The following is a 23022-nucleotide window of genomic DNA, read 5'->3' as shown; positions in this document are numbered from 1 at the left end:
TTTTCTAATCCAAAGCAGTAAAAATCCAAGACAAGATTTGTACAAACAAAGGATGTTTTACAGTATATTAGAAATAGAATATTGAGTTAGTTTCAAGCTGCATTCAGAAGCCAAGAGTAAATATTATTTGCTGTTTTCCCCCAATTACCAATAGTTACTACTGGTTAAAGAGGAAACAAAGCCCTCTTTTAAAGACAGGATATTGCTTGTAAATAGCCTGAAAAGTGACCTGCCAATGTATGCAGCAAAGCAATTATAATCATTTCATCAACTCCATATGGGGCACTTGAGGTCTAATTCTAAAGCTTCTACCTTGTTTCATTCCAAAAAAATTACCTGTAATTTGCTACTGCTATGGTTCGTACACAACCTCAGAATCTGAAAAATATTCAGCCATGTTGTAAAAAAATAGCAGTAGCAAATTACAGGTAAACAAGCCGACCGTCGTGGGTGTGTGCGGCGCTCAGAGATGACATCATCCAGGTCAGAAGACATCATCCGGGGTCTGTACGTCAATCTACAGACCCCGATGATAACAGGTAACTCCAGACTCAATGGGGAATAGCACTAGCGTATCATAACAAAATATTGGTGAAATGAACGAGTTTCGCGGCAGATAATGCGTTATTTAGAGGCTGCGTCTCGGTGCCCCAGTCACTCTCACTATATGGATATACGCTGATCTAATTATCTCCTGAACGAGTGCAAATAACACCGAAGTTATATGGGTGAGTAAACGATCATATTTTATGGTAGAAATAAGGTCCAGGTTTGAAAAAAAAAAAACAGTAGTTCCCCTTTAATACATACTAATGCCTACACATTACTCTAACATATTATTCAATTATTAGCAGCCATTCTTGTGCCTGGCAACGTTATCAAAATGTATATGGCGCGTCATGCGTTTCCAGAAGCGTTTTTTTTTTTTATGCACCGTTTTAGAAATAATCTTTGTCCATACTGTTGTTTTAAAACGTTTTGAGAAGAAACCATATTGGCATGGAACAGACCGCCACCTCGACTCTGACCTTACCAAGACATCTAGGTATTATTAATGGTGAAATACAAATGACAGAATACATCAGCTCATATTGACCACAGCTTGTGTCATCACCACTTTGAGAGTCCAAACAGAAAAGGATAAGGGCCTTGTTGGTTTAGAATGAAAACAAAAGCCTTTCACAACAGAACAGCTCGTCCAGAGGTCGCTCAAAATGTCCCGGCGACTAGTCACCAACCTCTGCACTGCTGATATAAAACCAAGACTCGAGCAGTGAAGGTTGGAGTGGACTGATAATGACACGTCATTCTTTTCACTCTTAGAGAAAGGGGAAAAAAGAGAAAGAGCAGGAGATAAAGAGAGGGAGAGAGAGACAGCAATTTGCTCTTTATTAAACTGATACTTGGTAATGGCCTCATTCTCTGCTCTCAAAGACTCCATTTACACCCTGGATTATAGGGAAAAGCATAAAAGAGGCCACACACATGCACACACATGGCTGACTGTCAGTATCTTAGTGTCTGTAATGCCCCATATGAATACCTGGAGAGACATAAGGACACAATAACAGATGATTAGACAATCTTTTCTTTCATACTCTATCCTTTTTTTTCTCTCCAACATCCACGTTTCTCGAGGCTTCTCATCTCTTTTATCCTCTTACATATTCACTAACCTTTTCTGACTGCATCTCTTTTTGGTTTTTTACTCTAAACCTACGTACGTGTGCCTTATTATTCATCATGTTTTCTGATTTGCCACTTCACCCTCTATCATTCTTTTCTTCACCTACTGCCTTTTATTCTAACTCCAAATGGGTTGAGTTTGATCAATAGAGCACTATACTCATTATCACACACTGTCACACGCACACACACTGTGTGTTAAAAAGTCTATTGTGCGGGTTGAATGCAGAAAGTGTAATTCCCTGGATAAAGTATAAAGAGCGATGAGTGTCCATTAGCTGGCCAGACACATTTAAAGTGATACCCTGACATTGTGTATTTTAGCACAGAGTCATTGAGAAGATGAAATGCTGGGCCCTGTGAATGGCAAAGTGTGGAGTCCAATGAGGACAGAATACTTGGATGAATTTGATTTTTTGTCCCCCCTCATTTGCATTAAAACAAGTATTTAGTCTGTTCCAGGGCAGACACAAAATTTTGAAATACATCCCACACATGTCTTACACAAACACACAAAAAACACCTCTTACACCTGCAGCAAAAAGACTTTTTTTTACTTTACGGTACAAACTGTGCAAAAAGCATTACATGATAAAATACACAACCTTGTCTTGAAAGCAGATTCATAATATTTAAAAAAAAATTAAATCCACCCAGGATAAGGATTAAGAAACAAGTGGCCAGGAAGGGAAATCTCAGTGTGTGCTTGCTCTCACCTCTTCTCCCAGGAGTTGAGTCCCAGTATGTTGATCAGTAGTCTGCAGTAGTAGAAGGCTGACTGTGGCGTCTGGGTCTCTGGTTCAGGCTGCCGCACTGCTCTCATGTTCAACTCCTCGCCTCTCTGAAACAGACACTCGTTTCAGTCAATGCACAAAAAGAAGCACACTGAAAAGCAACAAAATAAATAGTACTCTAGTGGTTCTTCTTTTAGTGATCTCACTTGGATAAAATGAAAATGTTCCTCTCCTCCAGTATGAAACAATCGGATCAGAGCACAGAAGCCGATAGCGTAGATTTATTTTTTCATAATGTAAAAGCAATAATGCAGTATTTAGATTTACATTTAAGAAGCATGTTTATCTGCTATCAGGGAGGGATAACTGACCTTTTTCTCAGCAGGGTGCTGAGAATAAGGTAAACACTAATCTCAGTAACCCGTTATTAATTTTCTTGCTTTGATGTAAATACATATCTTGTGTGAAAAGGCCTTTGGAATCATCGCTGTGCTCATTTTGTTAAGCAAAGTTTAATAAAATGAGTCTGACAGTATTATGATATTGTGATACATCTTCCAGCTTCCAACCAAGTGGTGCTAGCCTTAGTATACACTAGCTGTTACTGCACTAGTGAGGATCCAGTAGGCCAGTAAACCCTTCATGGAGGAACTAAGCATTCAGAAATTCACATGGTTTTTACTCATACTGATATGGACACCACGCACATGGAGGACAAACTCTCTTTCTGCAGCACTCTGTTTCAGGATGGCATTGATGACATCGTTCTCCTGCTTCTCTGAAACACACGCCGGAGGAGGGGCTGGGATGTTGAGCGGCATGCCTGACAGGAACAATCAGGAGTTAAACCGTCAGAAGTTCAGCGTTTTTCTTTTCTTTTAAGAATGTTTTCAGGTTCCTTAGTATATTTAAATGCTATAAATTTAATAATCATGAAAGTTTAAACTACAATACGTGGCGTACCTGCTCTCTGTAGACACTCAGGACTGGAGTATCCCAGGTACTGCAGCATTTCATCCAGTGAATCATCCCCGTCTCTCAGTGAATCCCACGCTGGCACCGCCTCCCGACAAACACGTTTAGCCAGTGGTGGAGCTAGAAGCTGTTCCAGGCCGGAACTCCCCCCATCCTCCTCTCCATCCATTCTATGATCATTCTTCTCCTCCTCCTGCTCCTCCTCTTTCCCTTCTCCTTCATCTCCACCTCCTCTCTGATCTTCCCTCTCCTCCTCACTGGCTTGGCTCTCCGCTTCTTCATCCTCTCCTTCTTCCTGAAACTCTTGCCTGTCGCCCTCCAATCCTCTTCCTCCCTCCTCTGCCCCCCTCTCCTCTTGCCCATCTTCCTCGCTATCGTCTCTTTTCACTCCCATCTTTTTCGGCGGACCTCCTGGTGGGGTGCGTAAATGAAGATTCGCACTGTGAGGTGACTGTGTGTGTGGTAAAAGTGTGTGCGCTGGACTGCTTGGGGAACATGGAGGAGGCCCATAGAGGACAGCAGAGTCCCAGGAGTGTTTTCCGGCCACATCTCGAATGATGACACGAACACAGGCAGGAGCAGAGGACAAACCGGCAGTCATTCCGCCTCCTGGTACACCAGACTCTGACCGGATCTAGAAAATAGCGTAGACAAGGGACAAGTGGTAAACACTAACTTCTCCAAATACTGAAGAAATCATCCTGATACTAAGCTGCAGCACCTTCCACATAATTCACATCTCAAATTCAACTGAAGCCACCTTAAAATGCCTCTCTTGTTTTTTTCAGAACCTCTTCAGGATACTATCCAATACTTTTAAGAAAAAAGTTCCAATTAAAAGAATCAGATAATTTCTGTTTGACCTTGGTAACATGAGTATTCATACATGCTCACAAGTCTACTCCTGAGCTTTGTAACCTTCCAACCACATCACATTATGTTGTAGCTGTGTACATCCACACATGTCCAGACTTATATATGTATTATATATCTTGACAGTTGACCTTTGAGAGCACCATTACTTGATCACTTTATCCGATATGGCATTTGTGTAAAGACTTGTAAACATCCCTCAAGGGGTTTCTGAGAGTAGGGAGGAGACAAAAACTAAATTGCTCTGGACACAATGTTTGCAGATGGGATAGAACGAAGCATAAATTTAATTCTATAGCGCCTTTAAAATCAACGCTGCGCCTCACCAGTGCACATAAAACATATTATAAATCTGTTGCGAATTCATCGTGAAATACACAAAAAATTCAGGGAATCCTCAAACATAGAAAACATAGCAAAATATAAAAAGAAAAACACATTTATTCAGTTGTGAAAATTCCAGCTAACCCAGGTGGGTGTGTATGGAGCTCTTTTTAAATGTGGCTCTGTAGCGGATCTCCTGCTCTAGGGGAGTTTGATGCCGTGTTGGAGCAGAAACACTAAAAGGGCTATCACACTCGGTATTAAGCCTGAAAAGTTAAAACTACCAAAACATTTTTATGCCAGACCACGGAGGCAGTGCACAATAAGAAGATCCACAGCAACGAAGAATCATATCTAAAACAAACTCAAAGAGAACTGCTTACTGAATCTAGTATTTCTTACTGCTTCATCTTTGAGTTTAATAAATACTCACTTGCTGCATTTAAGGGGAAGAAATATTTGCACACATGCTATGCAGGAATTATAAACTAAACTACTATTAAGCCACATAAATATTAGAATGCACACAAACTCATATTCCCGTCCCTGGAATCAAGTAGTCATGGCTGTGGTTACCTGAAGCACTGAGAGCAGTGTGGAGCCGTTCAGAACCAGGAACTGTAGGTTTGGTGAATGGAAAAGTTCTGGTCCAAGATCTGCGCTCTCACAGAACGGGTTGTCTTGGTTTTCACACACCTGCAGAGCATGGGTTATAGTGTCACACTAGCATCATACACTTTGTAGAGCTCATTCTCCTTCGTATAACTGGCAATCATCACCAAGTATGTAAACTGTACTGGTGCCACGGTTACTGCTGGACACACAAATAACAGTACCTGACTGGACAGAGTAGCGGGCCCTCCGGACATGGGATAATGCCCTAGGTGGTTGACCAGGTGGGTAATTACTGTTCTGGCTGCGATGGATACCAAGCCCTGCTGAATACGGCTACGAACTGCAGAGACAAAAAGAGACAACAATTGATGAAAAATTATGGAAAGTATATCCAATATATTCAAGGAAGAAGATATTCAAGTGGAATATTTTACCACTTGCCATGATTTCATGTTTTTTTTTTTTTTGATAAATGAACTCATATAGGCATCAGTGAGTGTTACTTCCGAGAATGATAATTTAAAAAGGTATCAAACCTGCAATTCCACAGTGGGTTTAAATGTTCTTCTAGTTTCTTATGTTTCAAGTTGCAGCCAAACTTAATACATTACTGGAAAACTAGGAAAAGATACAAACACCATTTCAGCTTGTACATAGTTTGCCCCTTGCTGAGAAGAAGCCGATGCCATCACACACTGTGCTGCCAGGAGATCTCTGTTAATCAACGTCATTACACACACACTGTGACACGCTCACACTTCCCAACAACTTCTTATCGACAGGCTCCGCGTAGAGTACAGATATGTATTGATCAGACATTCTCAATGGCTTCCTAAACCTCAGGGGGCACGAGGAGAGGGAGGACGTAATAAAGGGGAGGAGGAGGAAATAATAAAATTATGTGACTTCTGAAGAAAACAATAGATGTGACAGGAATGTTAGCAGCAAATAATGTCAGAAGAGTAGTGAGGAGAAGAAGACGGGAGAGGAGAGGAGAAGAAAAGCATGGACTATCGGGGTGCTCCAGTCATTAGACTAGTCACGGAGTCCTGGTGGACCACAGCAGGGGACAATACACACTCTCACACGGATGCAGACAGGTGTGCATACATACACATACCAACCTGCTTCAGTCTTTAGTGATAGGCAGTGGTTTGTTAGATGGCTCTAGGTCATTTTGTACAGACATTTTGAGGGTTTGTGTGCAACCACACATACGTAGAAAACAGATAGACTCAATAGAGAGATGTACTGGATGCTGTATTTCTGATTAGCTGATTCAGTCTCGGTACCAAACGGTGGCTACAGTGGGTTTCAGTACTGTGTATCGAGTGTTACATAAATTACCTTCAGTGACAGGCTGCAGTTTGCTGGAGCGTTCTGAGTCCGGGCTGTGCAGTGGTTCTGGTTCTCTGAGGTTCTCTAATGGCAGGAACGGGTCGTAGTCTGGACTCCACAGGTCCGACAGCTGCAGTGGGTAATACTTGGAACTGCTGAAGGACTGCGCTCCATACACACAACCATGTAATACCTGGACACATTTTTGAAACAGAAAAGAAATGCTGTTTAATGATGGATTACAAGCCTTACTGTATTAATCCTGATAAAAAACAGAAGAGGCTCTATTGGAATTAATATTTATTTAAATGTAATACAGAGTGTGTGTCTTGGCTATAATGATACAAACACTCACACCTACCTTATAAATACAGCTGAGCAGGGTCTTGGTGGGCTGGTCCTTCTCTGGAGGGGTTCGTGTTTGTACAGGTTGAAGGAGAGTCTTAGGAGGCAGAGCCATGACCCAGTCCAACAGACACAACAAGAGAGAAACTACCAGCTGCAACACACACACACACACACGGGCACACGGGCACAAAGTTACTCTCTATGAAGAACAAATAATACAGGCCGTAAAACTAGAGATGACTGATCAGGTGTTACCCTCTTATCCAGTTCATGAAGAGAGGACTCAGTAGTAGGCAGCAAGTATGTGATGGTGGCGATTAAAATCTAAAGGAAAGCAGACATTGTTTTACCAAAACAGCTCCAACACAAGGATAAACAAGTAAGAACAAATCATTAAGCATTAAGTTAGCAATGTAATAATAAAAAGAAACGCTAATTTGTCACTAGCAAAATGTTTAATGGTGCTAAAATAATTTCCAAAAGAAATTTAAAGTCTTATTCTAGGCTTTTTGAGGCCGTCAACAGTGAAGACTTGGTGACAAAATATTACATTACAAATTTATAAAAATAATTAATGTCTCACCTCTACGATCTTCTTTGGAGTGTCAGGGGGGAATTTCTGGAGATGATCCACGTGACTGATCAGGAGGTGAAGGATGTCTGACGCCACCAGTGCTACGTTCTTATTGGGATACTAGAAGATGAAAGACACATGTTAATGTTAATTTACAGTTTCTGTCGGTTAAATTCGCAGATTAGCCAACACAATACAAACCACCAACTGTACACACACCTCCTCCCTACTTGTCTGGCACAGTGCTAGTTAGAATAATTGCCAAAACCACCAGTGTCAGTTATCAAACACTTGCTGAGCAAATTACACATTAACTTAACACAAATGTGGCATCTTTGACTCCATGCTTTTGAGACAAATTACTCAACAATCTCGAGATCCTGAGGCTCATCCTCGTCCAGCAAATAGTCTCTTCACATCAGTAGCAGAGGGATTGGGACAAAGGGAAAGGATAAGTGACACCACAGGGCTATTAAGCAGTTGTGTTAAATAGCTTAAGCTCAACATCAATTGGTCAACCATGTTTACAATAAAGCATGTTTTCTTTCTTCTAAAGACCGTGGTAGCTCTCTAGATTCCCTCTCTTAGCTTGTGTGTGAAATAATAATCTTGTTATTATAAATATATATTCTACATTCCTTTTACATCAGTCATTGGCATGATTTTACAGACGTGAATTTGCTTTAATGTAAAACAGACACCTTAGATCTTGTCCAAGAGGATTATTAATATTATTCTCAACACTTGTGGTGTAAATAATATTAACATCACAATAAACATGAGCGTGGTTATAAAGAAGAGATATAACATACAAAAAAATGTTTACAGATGAAAGGGAAGGAGGACAACAGGAGGAAGTGGCTTTGCATGGAAATATGACAATCCCTCAAGCTTTGTGTATGTGTGCATAATTGTGTGTATAATTGTGTGTGTATGTCACAGAGCCCGTGGCTGAAGCTCCTGGCTGCTGGTATGAAGGCAAGAGATTCAAAAGTGGACAAGATCTGAGTGTGTGTGTGTGTGTTTGAGGGAGACACAGCTTGCAGCATTCCCGCTGGATTAGTCTCCTATCTGAAGGAGGACCAAACATATTGACAGTCCAGGGTTCGCTCCCAGGAGTAAGTGAATGTAAGTGTGTGTGTGTGTGTTGCTGTAGTGTCTTAGCGGGCCATTGGCTGCCGATACATGAGCTAGGGATTCCAAGGTGGAAAAGGTATGTGTGTGTGTGTTCATCTCGAGCCACTTGGCTAAAGATGAAACAGTGAATGTTGGACAGTTTTATTTTGATCCACAGGCCTCCCAGTCTGAAAACAGACAATACCATCTGAGGCAATTTCACCCACAAACATCTCCAACTATGTTTTTCGTCAGACCATGGCTGCTTGTAGCACACCATGTTATACACATCCACAACCTAATCATTCACTATTTAGTCAGTATTTCTTAATTTAACATGACTAAAACTGTATTAATGACTTTGTGCTTATACTGGATATCTAGCTTAAGTTTCCCTGGGTTACACTTTATGAAATAGGCATTGCGTTAAAATCTCCTGCAAAAAAAAAATGGGCAAATTTGAAGATTTTACTGCAGTGGCACTGGGAGAAAGAACTAAAAAAAAATCAAGACGGTACATGTTGACTATACTGTCATTCTGTGATATCAAAAAATAGAATACATTTAATAATTAAAGAAACAAAAAAATAGTTTCTGAGAAAAATATATATATATTTTTTACAGCTTTACATATTTAATATGTTATATATCTTACAACTACGAATCTTATACATCTCACTATGTACTGTACATGATATCTATATCTACATCTACCCATCTACCATATTGTGTATTTTATATATACACTTTTGTATATTTTAAACATACTTTTTATACATGGTACCTCTCTTTATTTTATTTTCGACCCTTTTGCCGACTATAATTGTTCCTGTCTCAGTGTAATGATGCTACTGGATACTGAATGCATCCATCCACTTTTATACACAGTATACTATATGTGTTTCTATCGGGATATATTATTGCAGTTAAACTTGAAGTGTGGATTTTTTTTTTTTTAATTATATTAATCAAACATCCGGGCAAAAGAGAGTAACAGATGTTCAGTAGCTTCTGTGCTGTGCAGACCAGTGTAGCAAGCAGCCAGTCAGCAGCCTCTTTGAGTCAGAGTCATTGCTTTGGTCTTATTTCACTGGATCGCCACGGTCAGCAGGGACAAAGTTTGAGAACAAACACACCACACTAATGATAATGTTAACTAGCGGGTTTGACACAGTTGAAAGAAAAAAATGTGTGTGTGGTGATGTTGGGAGCTGGACTTTCAAAATCTAGACGGAACAAAACTTTTTATAACAGTGCTGATGTGTGACTGACCTTCAAGGTAACACAGATGACATTGAGAGCGTCTTTAATCTGTGGATGTTGAGTACCGTGAGCCAGCTCCTCACACAGCCAGATACCCAGACTGCACAGAGCCACACACCTGACAAAACAATCACAGTGTGAGCCAGCAGTTGTGCACATATAGAAACAATCAGATACACATTCATGCTGTATACTGGAGTCATGCAAAATGCTTGACATCTTCGTTTGCATTTTAAATGCATTTGCATTTTATTATTATCTATTTAACACACCTTTAGAAATAGTGCTAACCAATATAACCCCACACACAACTTCAAACAATATCATAAAGAAGCACAGAATTGAACAAACTCCTCTTAAACAACAGTTCACAAGTTTGGGTTGCATTACATTTTCTGGTGTTCACACACATAGACACACACAAACAGACACTTTACCTAGCAGGAGCGGAGGGTTCGTCCCTGGCAGAGGTCAGGATGGTTTTGATAATGTGCTCCTAAAAAAACAAAGCAAAAAAAACAATGAAATACGTTGTGTCAATATGTAGATAGTGTGCAACCTGTCTGTCATGCCCCACACAAAAAAAAGTAACCTCCAGGTGTGTAGTATTTGACTAAGAGCTTAAACACTGTGTCAGATAATAAGAAAACTGATTCAAGGAATTACATTATTATATACTAATATATTATATCCACGTGTGTTGAACTAAATATGGACACAGTATAACTTCAGACGCCCCGAGACACATTCACACACTCACTAGTCTTGTCCCTCCGGTCAGTGTTAATGACCGCTTAGTGATTCAAAACAAGTTCCAGCCTCGTAAGAAACCAGTGAGCGGGTCTGAGGTGCTGCCACGCATGGCATTAGCTGTTTACACAGCAACAACAACAATAACAGCATTACGCCCGGAGCCTTGAGCTGTTACAAGAATGGCTGATGAGACATTAACCTATTAGTGTGGGACTGAGATCCCCTATGGACAGCAGACATGTGTTACAAAGTTTGGACTGACATTACACACCAAGTAGATAACAGTTTTTTTTAAACAGTGCTTTGGAAGCTTTACTTTATATGTGTATGTTTGAATTTTTGTTTTAAAATATATAGCAGGAGTAGACATGCCCATTTCATTTTGTCTAAGTCCTCAACTTTGGGTTTACTATGACCTCTCTCAGGCCCACAAATAAATAATTTTTTGATTACCTTGACATCAGGGAACTTGGTAAGTACCACATCAGCTGTGGTGGGATGGAGAGCTGGAAGCTCCCCGTACAAGTTGGGAAAACACACCAGAGATCCAAGAAGGATCTGGGCCTCAACTCTTGGAGCCTTTGAATGAAGACAAAGACAGAAGAAGACACAGAGAAAACAAGCAAGAAGAATGTAAGAAATGAAACGAAAGATCAAGGTTGTGTTGTGCATCTAGTCACACTATTGTTGGAATTAATAATGGTAAACCACACTGCCACGGGAGTGTTTCTGTGCCTTACATTTAGTGATGAGCAGTTGGTGACCCTAGAAGCTGCGATGATAAAGTCCAGGATCAGCATGGTGGCTCCAGGTAGACCAATACTGAAGAACCTGGGACTGCAGTGCTTGATAATAGTGTTCACAATGTCCTGTAGAAGTAGCACAGCATTTAAGAAACAAATATTCACTTCTCTGTAGTTTAAGATGGCTTTTACCCCTTCAGCACTTAGCCTATCTGAATCTAACGCTTGTGTTTTTGACCCCTTGATTTAGTTAGTTTGGGTAAATGTGACCGGAGTAATTTCACCCGGGTGTGCACCAAAACAACTACACCAAGGCGCAGTGCAGACCTGTTTATTGTTTATTTGAATGTGTCCTGAGTGATCAGATGACAATTAACCAGCTGAAAAATATGTATTCACATATAACAACTTATCGCAAATCTGTCTCAAGATCAGATCTAATTTTAACACTCTGTATGATAATAAACACAGACATCATTTGGGGCACAGCAGAATGTAGCTGCAGTAGCTGGAACTAATGGATTGTGACCTACTGCTGTATCAGAACCATGAAAAGCGCTGTTCATTGTGTGTGCGCCCTGACATGAGCAGAGATAATGCACATTTTGGAACAAGCTGTAAAGTTTCACTCACTATACTTTAAGTTATTATGTGTTCACTGTATCTCTACCCTGATGTTAGTTATTTTAGTTACCCGCACAAAACCCAGACTATAAATTGAATCCCAGAAGCTTCCATACACAGAGTAATCTCACTGTTGCGCTCTTTGGTGCAGAAAAATATTTCAATCTCATCAAAGAGTCCTGGGTGTGTCCACACCTGTACTTAAAGAAAACCAGTTGATCTGGGAACACACAGGATGCATTTTAAAACCAGGTCTTAGCAGCCCCTGAGACCCTTTAGGGCCGGTGGTCTTGGTCGGTCCTGAATAAACGTTTATGGTGTGAATGTGATCCATCCTCAGTGTAGAGCAGTTCGTATTTTCAAGACAAATCCACATACTGCATCTGACATCCTGTTTGTTTAGTTTTGCCTGATATATTGGACAGATAATTGCCACAATTATGAGAAAAGGCCAACTTTGCCGTCGCTCCATGTGAAATTGAATTGCAATATTTATACATGCACTACTCGACAACGCAGTACATTTCTCCTGGAATTATTATTCTTTTGCTCCTGCCCCAGACACAGCTAACCAATAAGTCCAAGTTTACGATCGATTTTGACTGATGCAAACAAACTTTGTCTGGGAAGTTTCTCAGTCATCCAGGTCAAAGGCAGCTGTTAAACCGCACATCTTCCAGATTAATCTGAACAACACCCTCTAATTGCAGGTGAATTTTGATTCATTTATTATAAAGTCTCCTATCCTTGTGTTCAACTGCAAAACGAACTGAACTTTGAACTTTTTAACACACCGTAATCATGTGAGTATCAAGTGGGCACCACCCACAGATGTTCCTTTAAATAACTCCTCAACCAGTCAATAAGAACCACAGAAACCATTTGGAGGAAGTCCAGTCGCCTTTGCTTTTAGGCAAACAAAGAAGCTATTAAATCCCTCTAACAATCCATGTACCATATGCTCTGTCTAACCCCTGTCTCCAAAAGATTACTGATTTTTTTATGGAGTTGTTATATGTTTGGGGAATACAATATTTTAAGCTTTTACACAACTGCAAACTCTACCTGGTCTTGGTGCAGCAGTCCCTGGTGCATGATGTTGTAGAAGTGTGTGAGAAAGTCTGTGTTCGGGGACACATCTTGCCGTCTCTTCATAATCCTACAGATAAGTTTGTAGGCGTGAAGCTTCCCTTGCTTGTAGCGCTCCGTCAACATGGTGGCCTTCAGAGAAAAAAAAGACGCATGCACGTAAACGTGTGTGAACACATACAAGATACATGTACATATTTTTCTGTGGTATAACAAATAAGAAATTCCACTGCTATATAATCAAGGAAACTGGCACAAAGTAGAGAAATTCCCCTAGATTAATCCAGAAGTAATTAGTCAACACTGAAACATTTATACACAGATGAATCTTACTCTAATGTCTGCCTGATTATAATAAATCCTACAGGGATTTCCTATCAGACCTACCTTGAAGAGCCAGGGGGTGAGGATCCTCAGGGGTGGGATCAGAACAGGAGGTGGGGGAGATGACTGGTTGTCCAGAGAAATGCCCAGATTATCTCTGATCTGAAAAACGAAAAGCCCATTTTTACCCACACAATCAAGAGAGATTCATAGCAGAGTTTCAGTTATGTGTATCAGTCCTCACCTTGGCCAGGTTTTGCCACAGCTCACACAGGTAATCAAAGACCTGAGCATGGATCTCAGGGTCCTTGATGCTGTTGACATCTCCCAGGATACCCAGCATCCTCCGCCACATTACTGTGGCAACATCAGCGTGCCAACCGGTCAGAGAACCACCCGCCATCACACTGCAGTCCTCGTTGGGGAACTCGCTTGTTTCTACAATGAATCAAAGAAATATTCATTGACTCCTGTCTCTCATTAAAAGACATGCTTGGATGTAATGAGTATACCACACTCTGTATAAACAGAGAAGATGTAATTTGAAGGGGACAAATGTGTGCATACCCAGGTCATCGGGGGTCTGCAGGACAGAGTTGTGGAGTTTCTGGTCCAGCTGCAAGTGTGTGTGTGAATGGGAGTGTGTGTGATCAGTGTGTTCTGCTGTCAGCGTAGCAGGGGAGGGAGTCTGGGAGCGAGATCCTCCAAGGGAATGCATGGGGGACGCACTTTCAGATCCTAGACAGGAAGGTGGACACGCACACTTTTTACAAGAGCAAATATTTGTAACTACCTACATGGTATAAATACACAATATTGGGGGGGGGGGGGTGCACGTTATATAGATTAATGTATCTACATAAATTTAGTTAGAGGGACCTTCAAATAATGGACATACCAGTAACAGTGACAGTGTGGCTGAGGCTGCTGGTCTCTGAGTCAAGGTGAAGTGTTGTCAAACTGGCTACTTCCTGTTCTTCACAGGCCATGCTACCACCTAGACTATCCTGGTCCAGTGAACTACCTCGACCCCCTCCTCCTCCTCCACCTCCTCCACCTGTTGCAGATCCACCTCCTCCTCCACATGTTTCTGTACTAAAAGAAAAATCTAACAAAGAAGGCGTTCATTAGGGCTATGCAGTCATACACAGTGCTTACTTCCAACCTGGTTTTCCACTTAACGGTTACAGACCTAAAAAACATGTTGAAGAAGCTTAAAGTATAAGGCTTTTAAAAGTTACACTGAAGAAGAAATGCCTTAGCCTTGCTGATTTATAATTCTTAAATGAATATCACTGGTTTTTCTTGCTCCTTTTCCTGCTTAACTTTATTTTACTATGAAACTCACAAGGATGTATTTATTTTAGGGCCGGGACTTTAACGCGTTAATTAAGATTAATTAATTACACAAAAATAACGCGTTAATTTTTTTTAACGCATTTTAATCACACTTATTTTTGCACCGCGGAACGTTTCTCACTGGATGAGTTTCGGCGGACCGATTATACTGGAGCACCAACTAGCGTTCATTACCAGTGTCCTCAACAAGCAGCGGGTGCTGCCGTGAGCCCTGGTTTACAGAGCGGGATGTAAATGTTTCTTCACTGTCACACTAAAATAAATAATAAAATAATAATCCATTTAGATTGTTAATTTTGTCAAGTAAAACCCGTCTGTACAAAAAATGTTAAAAATATTCTAGTTATGGCAAAAAATGCTCATGTTCTTCTGTGCCTGTGACTTGTAGGCTAGAAACTAAACCAAACTTAAGAAAACTAAAAAAAACAAAACAAAAAAAAAACTTAAGTTACTGTGCCAGAGTGTCTCTTTAGAGTCATTTTGCCAATACCAAGCCCGGATAAAGGAGGCGCGTTAATAATACAGCGTCCATCACAATTACATCCAAAAGGTAAATTATGCAAATTAGCCGATGACGTCATTTAGCGACTTCTAGCGACTTTTAGGACAGCCAATAGCTACTTTCCTTTCCTGAGGAGTTGGCAACACTGTTCATTACTTCAGACAACAACAAACCACAGTGAACATGAAAGAAGAAGCTGATGAGACCGCTTTGGTTGGCCCCGTGGATGGGAAATTTAGTCATTATTCAATGGTATACTAAAAATCCATATGAAAAAAATTACTTCTCACTGTTCTCAGGTCAAATATTTACATGCGATTAAAATGCGATTAATTTCGATTAATTAATTACAAAGCCTCTAATTAATTAGATTAATTTTTTTAATCGAGTCCCGGCCCTAATTTATTTACTTCTATTTTGAGCAAGATAAAAGCAGTTTTATACAGCATGTTTTAAAAATTACAGGTGTAGCAGGGTTACATTTTGGAGTATATTAGAAATAAACCACTGGTGAATTGTTCCTTACTTTCAAATTTGCCGGTAGAGTACTGAAAGGCATTAAAAGAGTCCGACTGGCTGTCGGAGCTGATGACATCAGAACCGCTGGCGCTGGCGGGTGACGTCCACTCAGAGGGAACTCCCGGATCGTCAATAGGACGATGATCATCCGAGGGTCGTGATCCAGGACTCTGACCAGCCTCCAGGAGCTCTGGCAGGTCCCTGGGAACCTCCAGGCTACCTGGGCTGCTGCCACGGCGACCCTGTACATCAAGTAGAGCGTTTGTAGCATCTATGCTTCGTGACACTTCATTATCCTTAAATCAGTGTGTGTTGTACTGACCGCTGTTCCTTTGGCCCTCAGTCTCTCCTGGATAAACTCATCCATGAGGTCAGAGAAGTTTGGGTTGGTGCTTCCTACGTCACTGGAGACTGGACGGGCCTTCGGGACCACCTCCTCTTTGTTGACTACACACACAAACATACATTAAGACACCGGCAAGCAGACAGATTATAAAAGAACATGTAGATACGCACAGAAATTATGAAAAATTTTAGACCGTGAAGGTGTAGATGAATATTTGGAGCAGACAGAAATCCCTCACTGTGGGATAAATAAAGGAATATCTTATCTTATGCTTACCCACACAAGCAGCTCAAAAGACAGAAGAACTGAGTTAATTATGTAATCAGAGCTAAGTTACTGACTAATTCTTTTTACATTGTACTAGGGATACGGTGACATTTTGATTTTGATCAGAAACCGATCCTCTTATTCCCAGAAGCACCCCTGACGCATAATTAAAAGCCTAACATTATTTGAAGTGCAGCTGCTGATTCATGAGTTATTACATGTTACATTAAAATGTCACAATATCCACACAGGAAACATTTCTCTGGATTGTAAGAGCAGTCCTGATGTGTGTGTACTGTAGGCATTGAGTTTCCTAAAAGGCTAATGTTTAAAAAAATAAAAAAATAAAATAGAAAGCCACGACAGCAGGCACATCAGAATCCACCAGAAAAGCAATGCAGGATTAATTCACACCATGCACAAGGAGCGACAGAGAGTATCACCTTGTTAGGTCCAAACAAGCAGCATACCAGAGACCTACATTAGTGCAGTTATGTTACTATGGGTTATATTTCTGTTAGCTCGGATGCAACGACAGCGGTCAGTGTGAGTTTGTAAACTCTAAAAGCAGAGAACTTCCATCAACCCAAAGTCAGATGGGAGCAAATCTACTGCGTTCAGTATTAACCAGCTAATCTTTAATTCCTGAACCTGTGGCTGATAAGGTTGAAGAAGCTCGGTTTCTCCCCCTCGCTCAATACTAAGATTTAGGTCAATAAGCCTGGTTACTGAACACAGGATGAAACTATTTACTTTGCTGCCACCTAGCTGAATTTAAAACACCAAGGTACACACACAACAGAACGAGAAAGCTTTGCTCAAAATGCAAGGACCTGCAAATCATCAGATCAGTACTTCTTCTGTCCTGTCCCTGCCTCTAAAATGTGCTCATTAGAAGAATGTATCTTGCTGCTGTGATTGTATGGAGAGAGCAAACTTAACTGGCAAATCAAATGTCTCTACTTCCTTCACTAAAACTTTTTTGTCTATTCACGTCCATATTCAGAATAGGTGCATATCTCCTCTACTCAAGATGTTAAATATCTGCTTGTGTCTACTGCTACATTATTCAACTGTAATGGTTATTTGCCGTGACATCACCAACAGCAACAAGGATCAGACTTTGTCTACGATACGACATGGAAACCTGAAAGGGTCAGGTAAACAGACACTGAAGTTCCTACGTATACAATGCATTTCCCACCAGGACCACATCAGCGTAGATGTTTTGGTTCAAGTAAAAAATAAACATGCAACGCTGTACTGTTAGCTGACAGTAAAGACATCTCACGCAACCTTTTTCCCTCCAACATGCTCTTTCAGACTTGACAAGTCATCTCTGGTGCTGTGTAAACTGAGTATTTGCATGTTCTACACAGTTTATACTGCTGGGCAACAGTAACAGTATGAACATTTGTAAGCAGGTACTCTTACAAAGTTACGTAAGAGTACAGCATGGATCTGCAAGCATTCTTGCTGATCCACTAGCTACTAAGGACTTGCGCCATCCGGTTCCACACTCCTCGTACATTCCAGTAAAAGAGCCAGCTGCCATGGGGAAGCAAATACAGTACAAGTGATACAGTACACTGAAGAAGCTCTGTGCCAATTTCAAAACTGACTTCAATGTGGAACAGGATGTTGTTCACTTTTTTTAGGCTCAATCCCCATGTAGTTGTAAGCTCATTCGACTGGGCACAGACATGCATGTTACGCTTGACCACAGAGTAAGGTTGTGTGGTCAGGTTTATGGAGCCCCACCTTTGTTCATACAACAAGGATTATGCATAGCCATCAGCTGTTAAAACCGTTCAACACAAGGCCAGACAAACAACCGGTCACAGAGCAGAATGTCTGGTTTTAGTCTTCAAGTGGTACCAGATGATTAACTGACTAGATTTAAAGTCATTTCACACAATGTAAAGGTGATTTTGCAGTCAACAGTGTTGCATTAATGCCATTCCAGCTTCCAGCCATTACGTAAAAATAATCCAATCCTCTACTCGGTTATCATATATGGCAAATCCCATACATCTGGCACATAAGTAGACAAACCAAACATATCGGTGTAAACACTGGGCACACGTTGCCAAGCAATACACCTGAGTAAAGATTTAAAAAAAGCAAAGAAAAAAAAATAAAAAATTTGACTGCTTAACAGTAATTCCACATCAAGACCGATTCAGGCGATGAATCACAGTGCTCTTATCAAACATTGGAACCTCGACACAAAATCATGTATCTCAGATCTATGGTCTGCTGAACCCAGAATTAGAATGAATAGAAAAAGGATATTTGTACTGCTGATTTAAATGTGCAGCTGTATCAATCAGCTGATATTATCACATGGCAGAGTACAAGGCAAATAACCATTCCAGATTAGTGATTTAAAAGTGCACATCATTTTTTTATCCATTCAAATTCTGTGTGTGTACCGTTATCAAAATGGCCGTATTTAAAAGATCTTATGCTGCAATCTAGTGGTGTGACAATGAACTGCAGCAGGATGCTTCTACTCTCCATGAATCTATGCATTAGTGGCTCAAAGTAAACTCACACCACAGATTGTTCTTCAGTTACAATCCGCTTATAACAATAAACAAAGCTCTAACGTTGGAAAGCGCCATAAAATATCAGGGAGCTTTCTGGAGTAGCATTATGTATAACAATATCAGTTTTCTTTTAGCCGGTGCTTTTATCTTTTCTACAGACAGTTGTGCTTTTCTGTAGACTCCTCATTCGTTCTGTGTAGCTGTGGAGGGGCTGGCGTCCAGGGGGAGGCGAAGAGGCACAAGGAGGCCGCATGCAACATCGAGGAGAAGGGAGGAGGCGGGATATAGGGGAAGGAGGTGAGAAAGTTTAAATCCCCAAACCAGTAGAAGAAAGAAGACAGGAGGAGGAGGAGGAGAAGGAGGAGAAGGAGGAGGGAGGGAGCTTCTGAGGTAGAGAAACAAGTGGGAAGGTATGGGAGACAGGGTTGGGTCCTTGACAGGAGGCAGGCTGGAGGAGGGGCTACGTTCAAGAGTAAACACATCAATAGGGTGTTTGAATTTCAGTCCAGCAGCAAGATGATGAGTTTCAGCCAAAAAAAAAAATATCATTCCATCATAACAAACCAGTTAAAAACAGCCAAAAAGGAAAAGAAAGTTGATGGTGTTTTGTGTATTGGTGAGTATCTCTCTTTCCACAGTTGTTTTATTTGGTGTGTCCTTTGTGAGCACTTCGTTCGTTGCGATCCTCACCTGGCGTAGTCGTCTTTCGTCCAAAGTAGCCCAGGACATGAGAGTAGAGATCCCTTAGAGATGCGTCACCCATGGCAGCTCGGCCCTGTCGCTGTGGCGACGAGCCTTGGGATGACCCCTGACCTCTGGGCCGGGGCTTGGAGGACAGAGCGTGAACCACAGTCTTATAGACCCCACCAAGAAGAGCCCCCTGGTGGTGTCGTGCAGCAGTGCTACCGGGCTCCTGGGAGCGTGAGCGTGAGCCTCGAGATCGCAAGGCCGAGCGTCCCAAGCGTCCGCGTACTCCTGAGGGCACGCCCGAGGAACCTGAACTACCTGATAATACCTCTGAGTGAACCTCGGAGCCTAGGCTAGATCCCACACAGGATCCAGGATGCTGCTTGTCTTTGTCCCCTCCAGTCCCAGGCCAATTCTCCAGGCCTCCAGCGCCTGCTGTGCCCCCCACCCCAGTGCTGTCCGCAACAGTTCCAGAAGAAAATTTCTCATGGACCCCTGTTCTATGGCTAATTCCAGACACAGAGCCAAACTTACCTGCACCCCCTGCTCCCAGCTTTCCCCCTGACCCTGCCCCAGCTCCAGGCCCTAGCCTCTCCCCAGCTGAGTGGCTGTGCGTGTGGAAGTGACTGAGTCGGCGCAACCTGGCTTTCCAATGGGCCTCCTTATTCTCAAGGGGGTTGTGGAACTGGACAGACTCAGTTGAGGGCCTGAAGCTGACATGAACACCTCCAGAATGGTGTCTCTTAGCGGTACTACGGGACATCTTAGACTTAGTTGGGTCTGAAGTTTGGGGAGTTACTTCAGTGCTAGATTCAATGGTACCTTCTCTAATCAAATTGGACCTATCATTTACTGCTGCTTCTTTGTCTTCTTTCTCTTCTCCTATTTCACTCCACATGTCACATTTTCCTCCCCATCCAGTTGCCTTTCCAGTATTTCCTCCTGCTCCCTTTTTTTCCACCGTGTTTCTTTCTAAGCTACCGCTCCCCCTAGAATTGGCTGAAGGCCACTGGCATTGCAATTCCAGGCACTCATAAATGCTCCGCTGGTCTGCCTCATTCTCCTCTATGGAGTCTACACTGCTATGTCTCACTGATTTACTTACCTGTCTGTCTCCTCTTACCACCTGCTTTACTTCATGCCCTGTATATTCAACCTGTGTTCTAGCTATCCCTGTTTGCACCGCTGCTGGTAAAGTAACACTGTTTTCTTCTAAAACATGACCAGGACTATCTCTCTCTCCAACCTCCTCCTTCCTCTCACCTCCTTTATTTGTGAGGTAGTCCCTGATAGATGAGAATAGATCATCCTCCTCTACTCCAGCCCCAGTTTCACCCTCTTCTGCATCAATTTCCTTTTCACATGAAAAGGTGAAGGCAGAGTCCCAGTCGCTTACCCAATCAGAACTAGAACCACGGCTTTGAGAGCCAACCTGGTGCCAGAACTGGTCATAACTATCATCTTGTCCCTCTGAAGACGAGGGAACAACACCATTAGGGAAGGTAAGAGGGGAAGGGGAGGTGAGGGATTGTGAGAGTGGCTGAGGTGCGTGGCTGTTGGCTGCAAGTAAGGAAGAAGTTGTGGAGGGGTGGTGTGGGGGATTTGGGATCGCAGCGGGATCCCTCTGGGGGTCTTCACCTTTGACCCGCTCTGCGATGAAAGGCTCCATGATGTCTGAGGCACTGCTGCTCCTTGCAAGAGAGGACGGGGCCGGAGCGTCCAGGTCACCTCCCTGGAAGACCTCCGAACACGATGTGGGAGGGGCCTCGTCGCTCTGGGATGAGTGGCGCATCCGAGATGTGCGAGATGTCAGCGTGATGGGCGGGTCCTCCAGGTCTACTGGAAGAAAAATGAAGGGAGAGGACTGACGTTAGTGGAACAGACACATGACACACACCCAAGTCAAGCTTTAAAACACAAAGCAGTGTGTCGGCAGAAGCTAATCTCTGATCCTTTGTCAAATTGTGGTCACTGACTTACCTTGTAAAGACAAAAACCTGTTTATATCAAGCTTCATATTTCGTGCTGGAATTTTTTTTTGTGTCTTTTGTTTGGCCTGTTTGGAGTTTGTCGAAGCACCAAAATGATAAACTTCTGAGTCATGATTTCCCATTTTGATTGACGTTGAAATCAGTATTCAACTGTCACTCTGATCCTGTTCACACCTGACATTAACATGAGCCGTGAGTGATCCAATCACAAGAGGGCGGCTCTATGTACATCCATGGTAAAGATAAATGAATAAAGGCCCCAGTCACTATTTGGAGAAACATGGTAACTCCACAGGGATAATTTGCACAAATCAATATGAACACACTGAATTAACCACACGTGGAAAACATTTGTTAAATAAATCATGAATAAAACAAAAACACGAATGACATTTTTTTTTTACAACTATAGGGAAAAAATATATTAAAAGCCCTTCCAATGACTATCATATTTTTGTTTTGTGAATCTTAAATATGTCCTTTTGAGCATATGGGCCCAGGACACATTTGTGTTTAAACTGCTAATAGAATATGGTGAATATAGCCAAGATCGACACCAAATGTAGTGTAAGTGGTGGGCTCTTAAAGCAAGCCCTCACATCTGTACGTAGTCTTGTCCACTTGTTATCAGACATTTTAAAGTCAGACTTGAACAGGATCTTTGCGCGTATAATTCATGGATTGATGGCAGCAGTTTGTTACACCTTTATGAACTTCAACAAGCCCCTTTTAAATGTCTGCTTTAACTATATTCACAACTTGAGATCATTCATATTCATCACATATTGTGAACTCACTGGTTTGCATATTTGAAGCAGAAAATGTCTGTTTGCCAGCTTTCATTGGATGTTAAATTATTAATAAAAAGCAAAGTAATCATCTATAAAATATGACGACAAAACACACACCAAATGTAACAAACAGCATACAAATTAAGTCATCATCACTGCCTGCTAAAAAGGAAAGAGTCCAACTGAATGTCAAGCCAAATATAAACAAAACAGAACACAAAACACCACTGGAGGAAAGATCAACAAGAACACCATAGAAACAAAGGGAAAATAACGCTTGTAAGAAAGAGACACTGGCATGCGGGGGTAATGGAATGACAGAGGGACATGCATGTGTGCAGGCCAAGAAGATAAGTAAAGGATGCAGGTTAACAGGCAGAGAAACAGGAAAACAGGAATGTCAAGTCTCATGCAGGAAACAACAGAAACAGCGACACATAGGTTGTCACCAACTACCTGTAGAAAAATATACGTCCGGATAAATTCAACAATATATCACAGTGAAAATGAGATTTTAGCAGACTGTGCAGGACAAGATGACAGTATTTAATATTTCTAAGAATTCTTTCGAAATTAATGACAGCCAGTATTAGACACGAATGCACCAGTCAGCTGAATGGCTGGAAGGC

The 23022-nt window shown here is 41.7% G+C and overlaps 1 protein-coding gene across 4 annotated transcripts in view; it reads right to left on the bottom strand.

Moving 5' to 3' along the window:
* The window catches only part of ralgapa1 (Ral GTPase activating protein catalytic subunit alpha 1), a 66091-nt gene that overhangs the window by 31007 nt on the left and 12062 nt on the right, over positions 1–23022 (bottom strand). For 2 of the 4 annotated variants that reach the window (XM_084569258.1, XM_084569260.1), the window contains exons 18-38: positions 19615–21450; positions 16082–16206; positions 15767–16001; positions 14278–14487; positions 13947–14117; positions 13624–13817; positions 13443–13541; positions 13032–13187; positions 11340–11468; positions 11053–11178; positions 10284–10342; positions 9856–9964; positions 7477–7587; positions 7149–7217; positions 6907–7044; positions 6555–6738; positions 5429–5547; positions 5169–5288; positions 3384–4029; positions 3128–3243; positions 2403–2527 (exon numbers count right to left, since the gene is read on the bottom strand). In XM_084569258.1, coding sequence (XP_084425384.1) covers positions 2403–2527; positions 3128–3243; positions 3384–4029; positions 5169–5288; positions 5429–5547; positions 6555–6738; positions 6907–7044; positions 7149–7217; positions 7477–7587; positions 9856–9964; positions 10284–10342; positions 11053–11178; positions 11340–11468; positions 13032–13187; positions 13443–13541; positions 13624–13817; positions 13947–14117; positions 14278–14487; positions 15767–16001; positions 16082–16206; positions 19615–21450 — 5077 coding nt within the window. The remainder of the gene's footprint in view (positions 1–2402; positions 2528–3127; positions 3244–3383; positions 4030–5168; positions 5289–5428; positions 5548–6554; positions 6739–6906; positions 7045–7148; positions 7218–7476; positions 7588–9855; positions 9965–10283; positions 10343–11052; positions 11179–11339; positions 11469–13031; positions 13188–13442; positions 13542–13623; positions 13818–13946; positions 14118–14277; positions 14488–15766; positions 16002–16081; positions 16207–19614; positions 21451–23022) is intronic. The other 2 variants (XM_084569259.1, XM_084569261.1) reach the window with 2 other exon arrangements.

The sequence above is a fragment of the Chelon labrosus genome (genome assembly GCF_963514085.1).
Source record: "Chelon labrosus genome assembly, chromosome: 20".
Taxonomy (NCBI): Eukaryota; Metazoa; Chordata; class Actinopteri; order Mugiliformes; family Mugilidae; genus Chelon; species Chelon labrosus.
The sequence above is the reverse complement of the archived record's forward strand: the minus strand, read 5'-3'. Positions and strand labels throughout refer to the sequence as shown.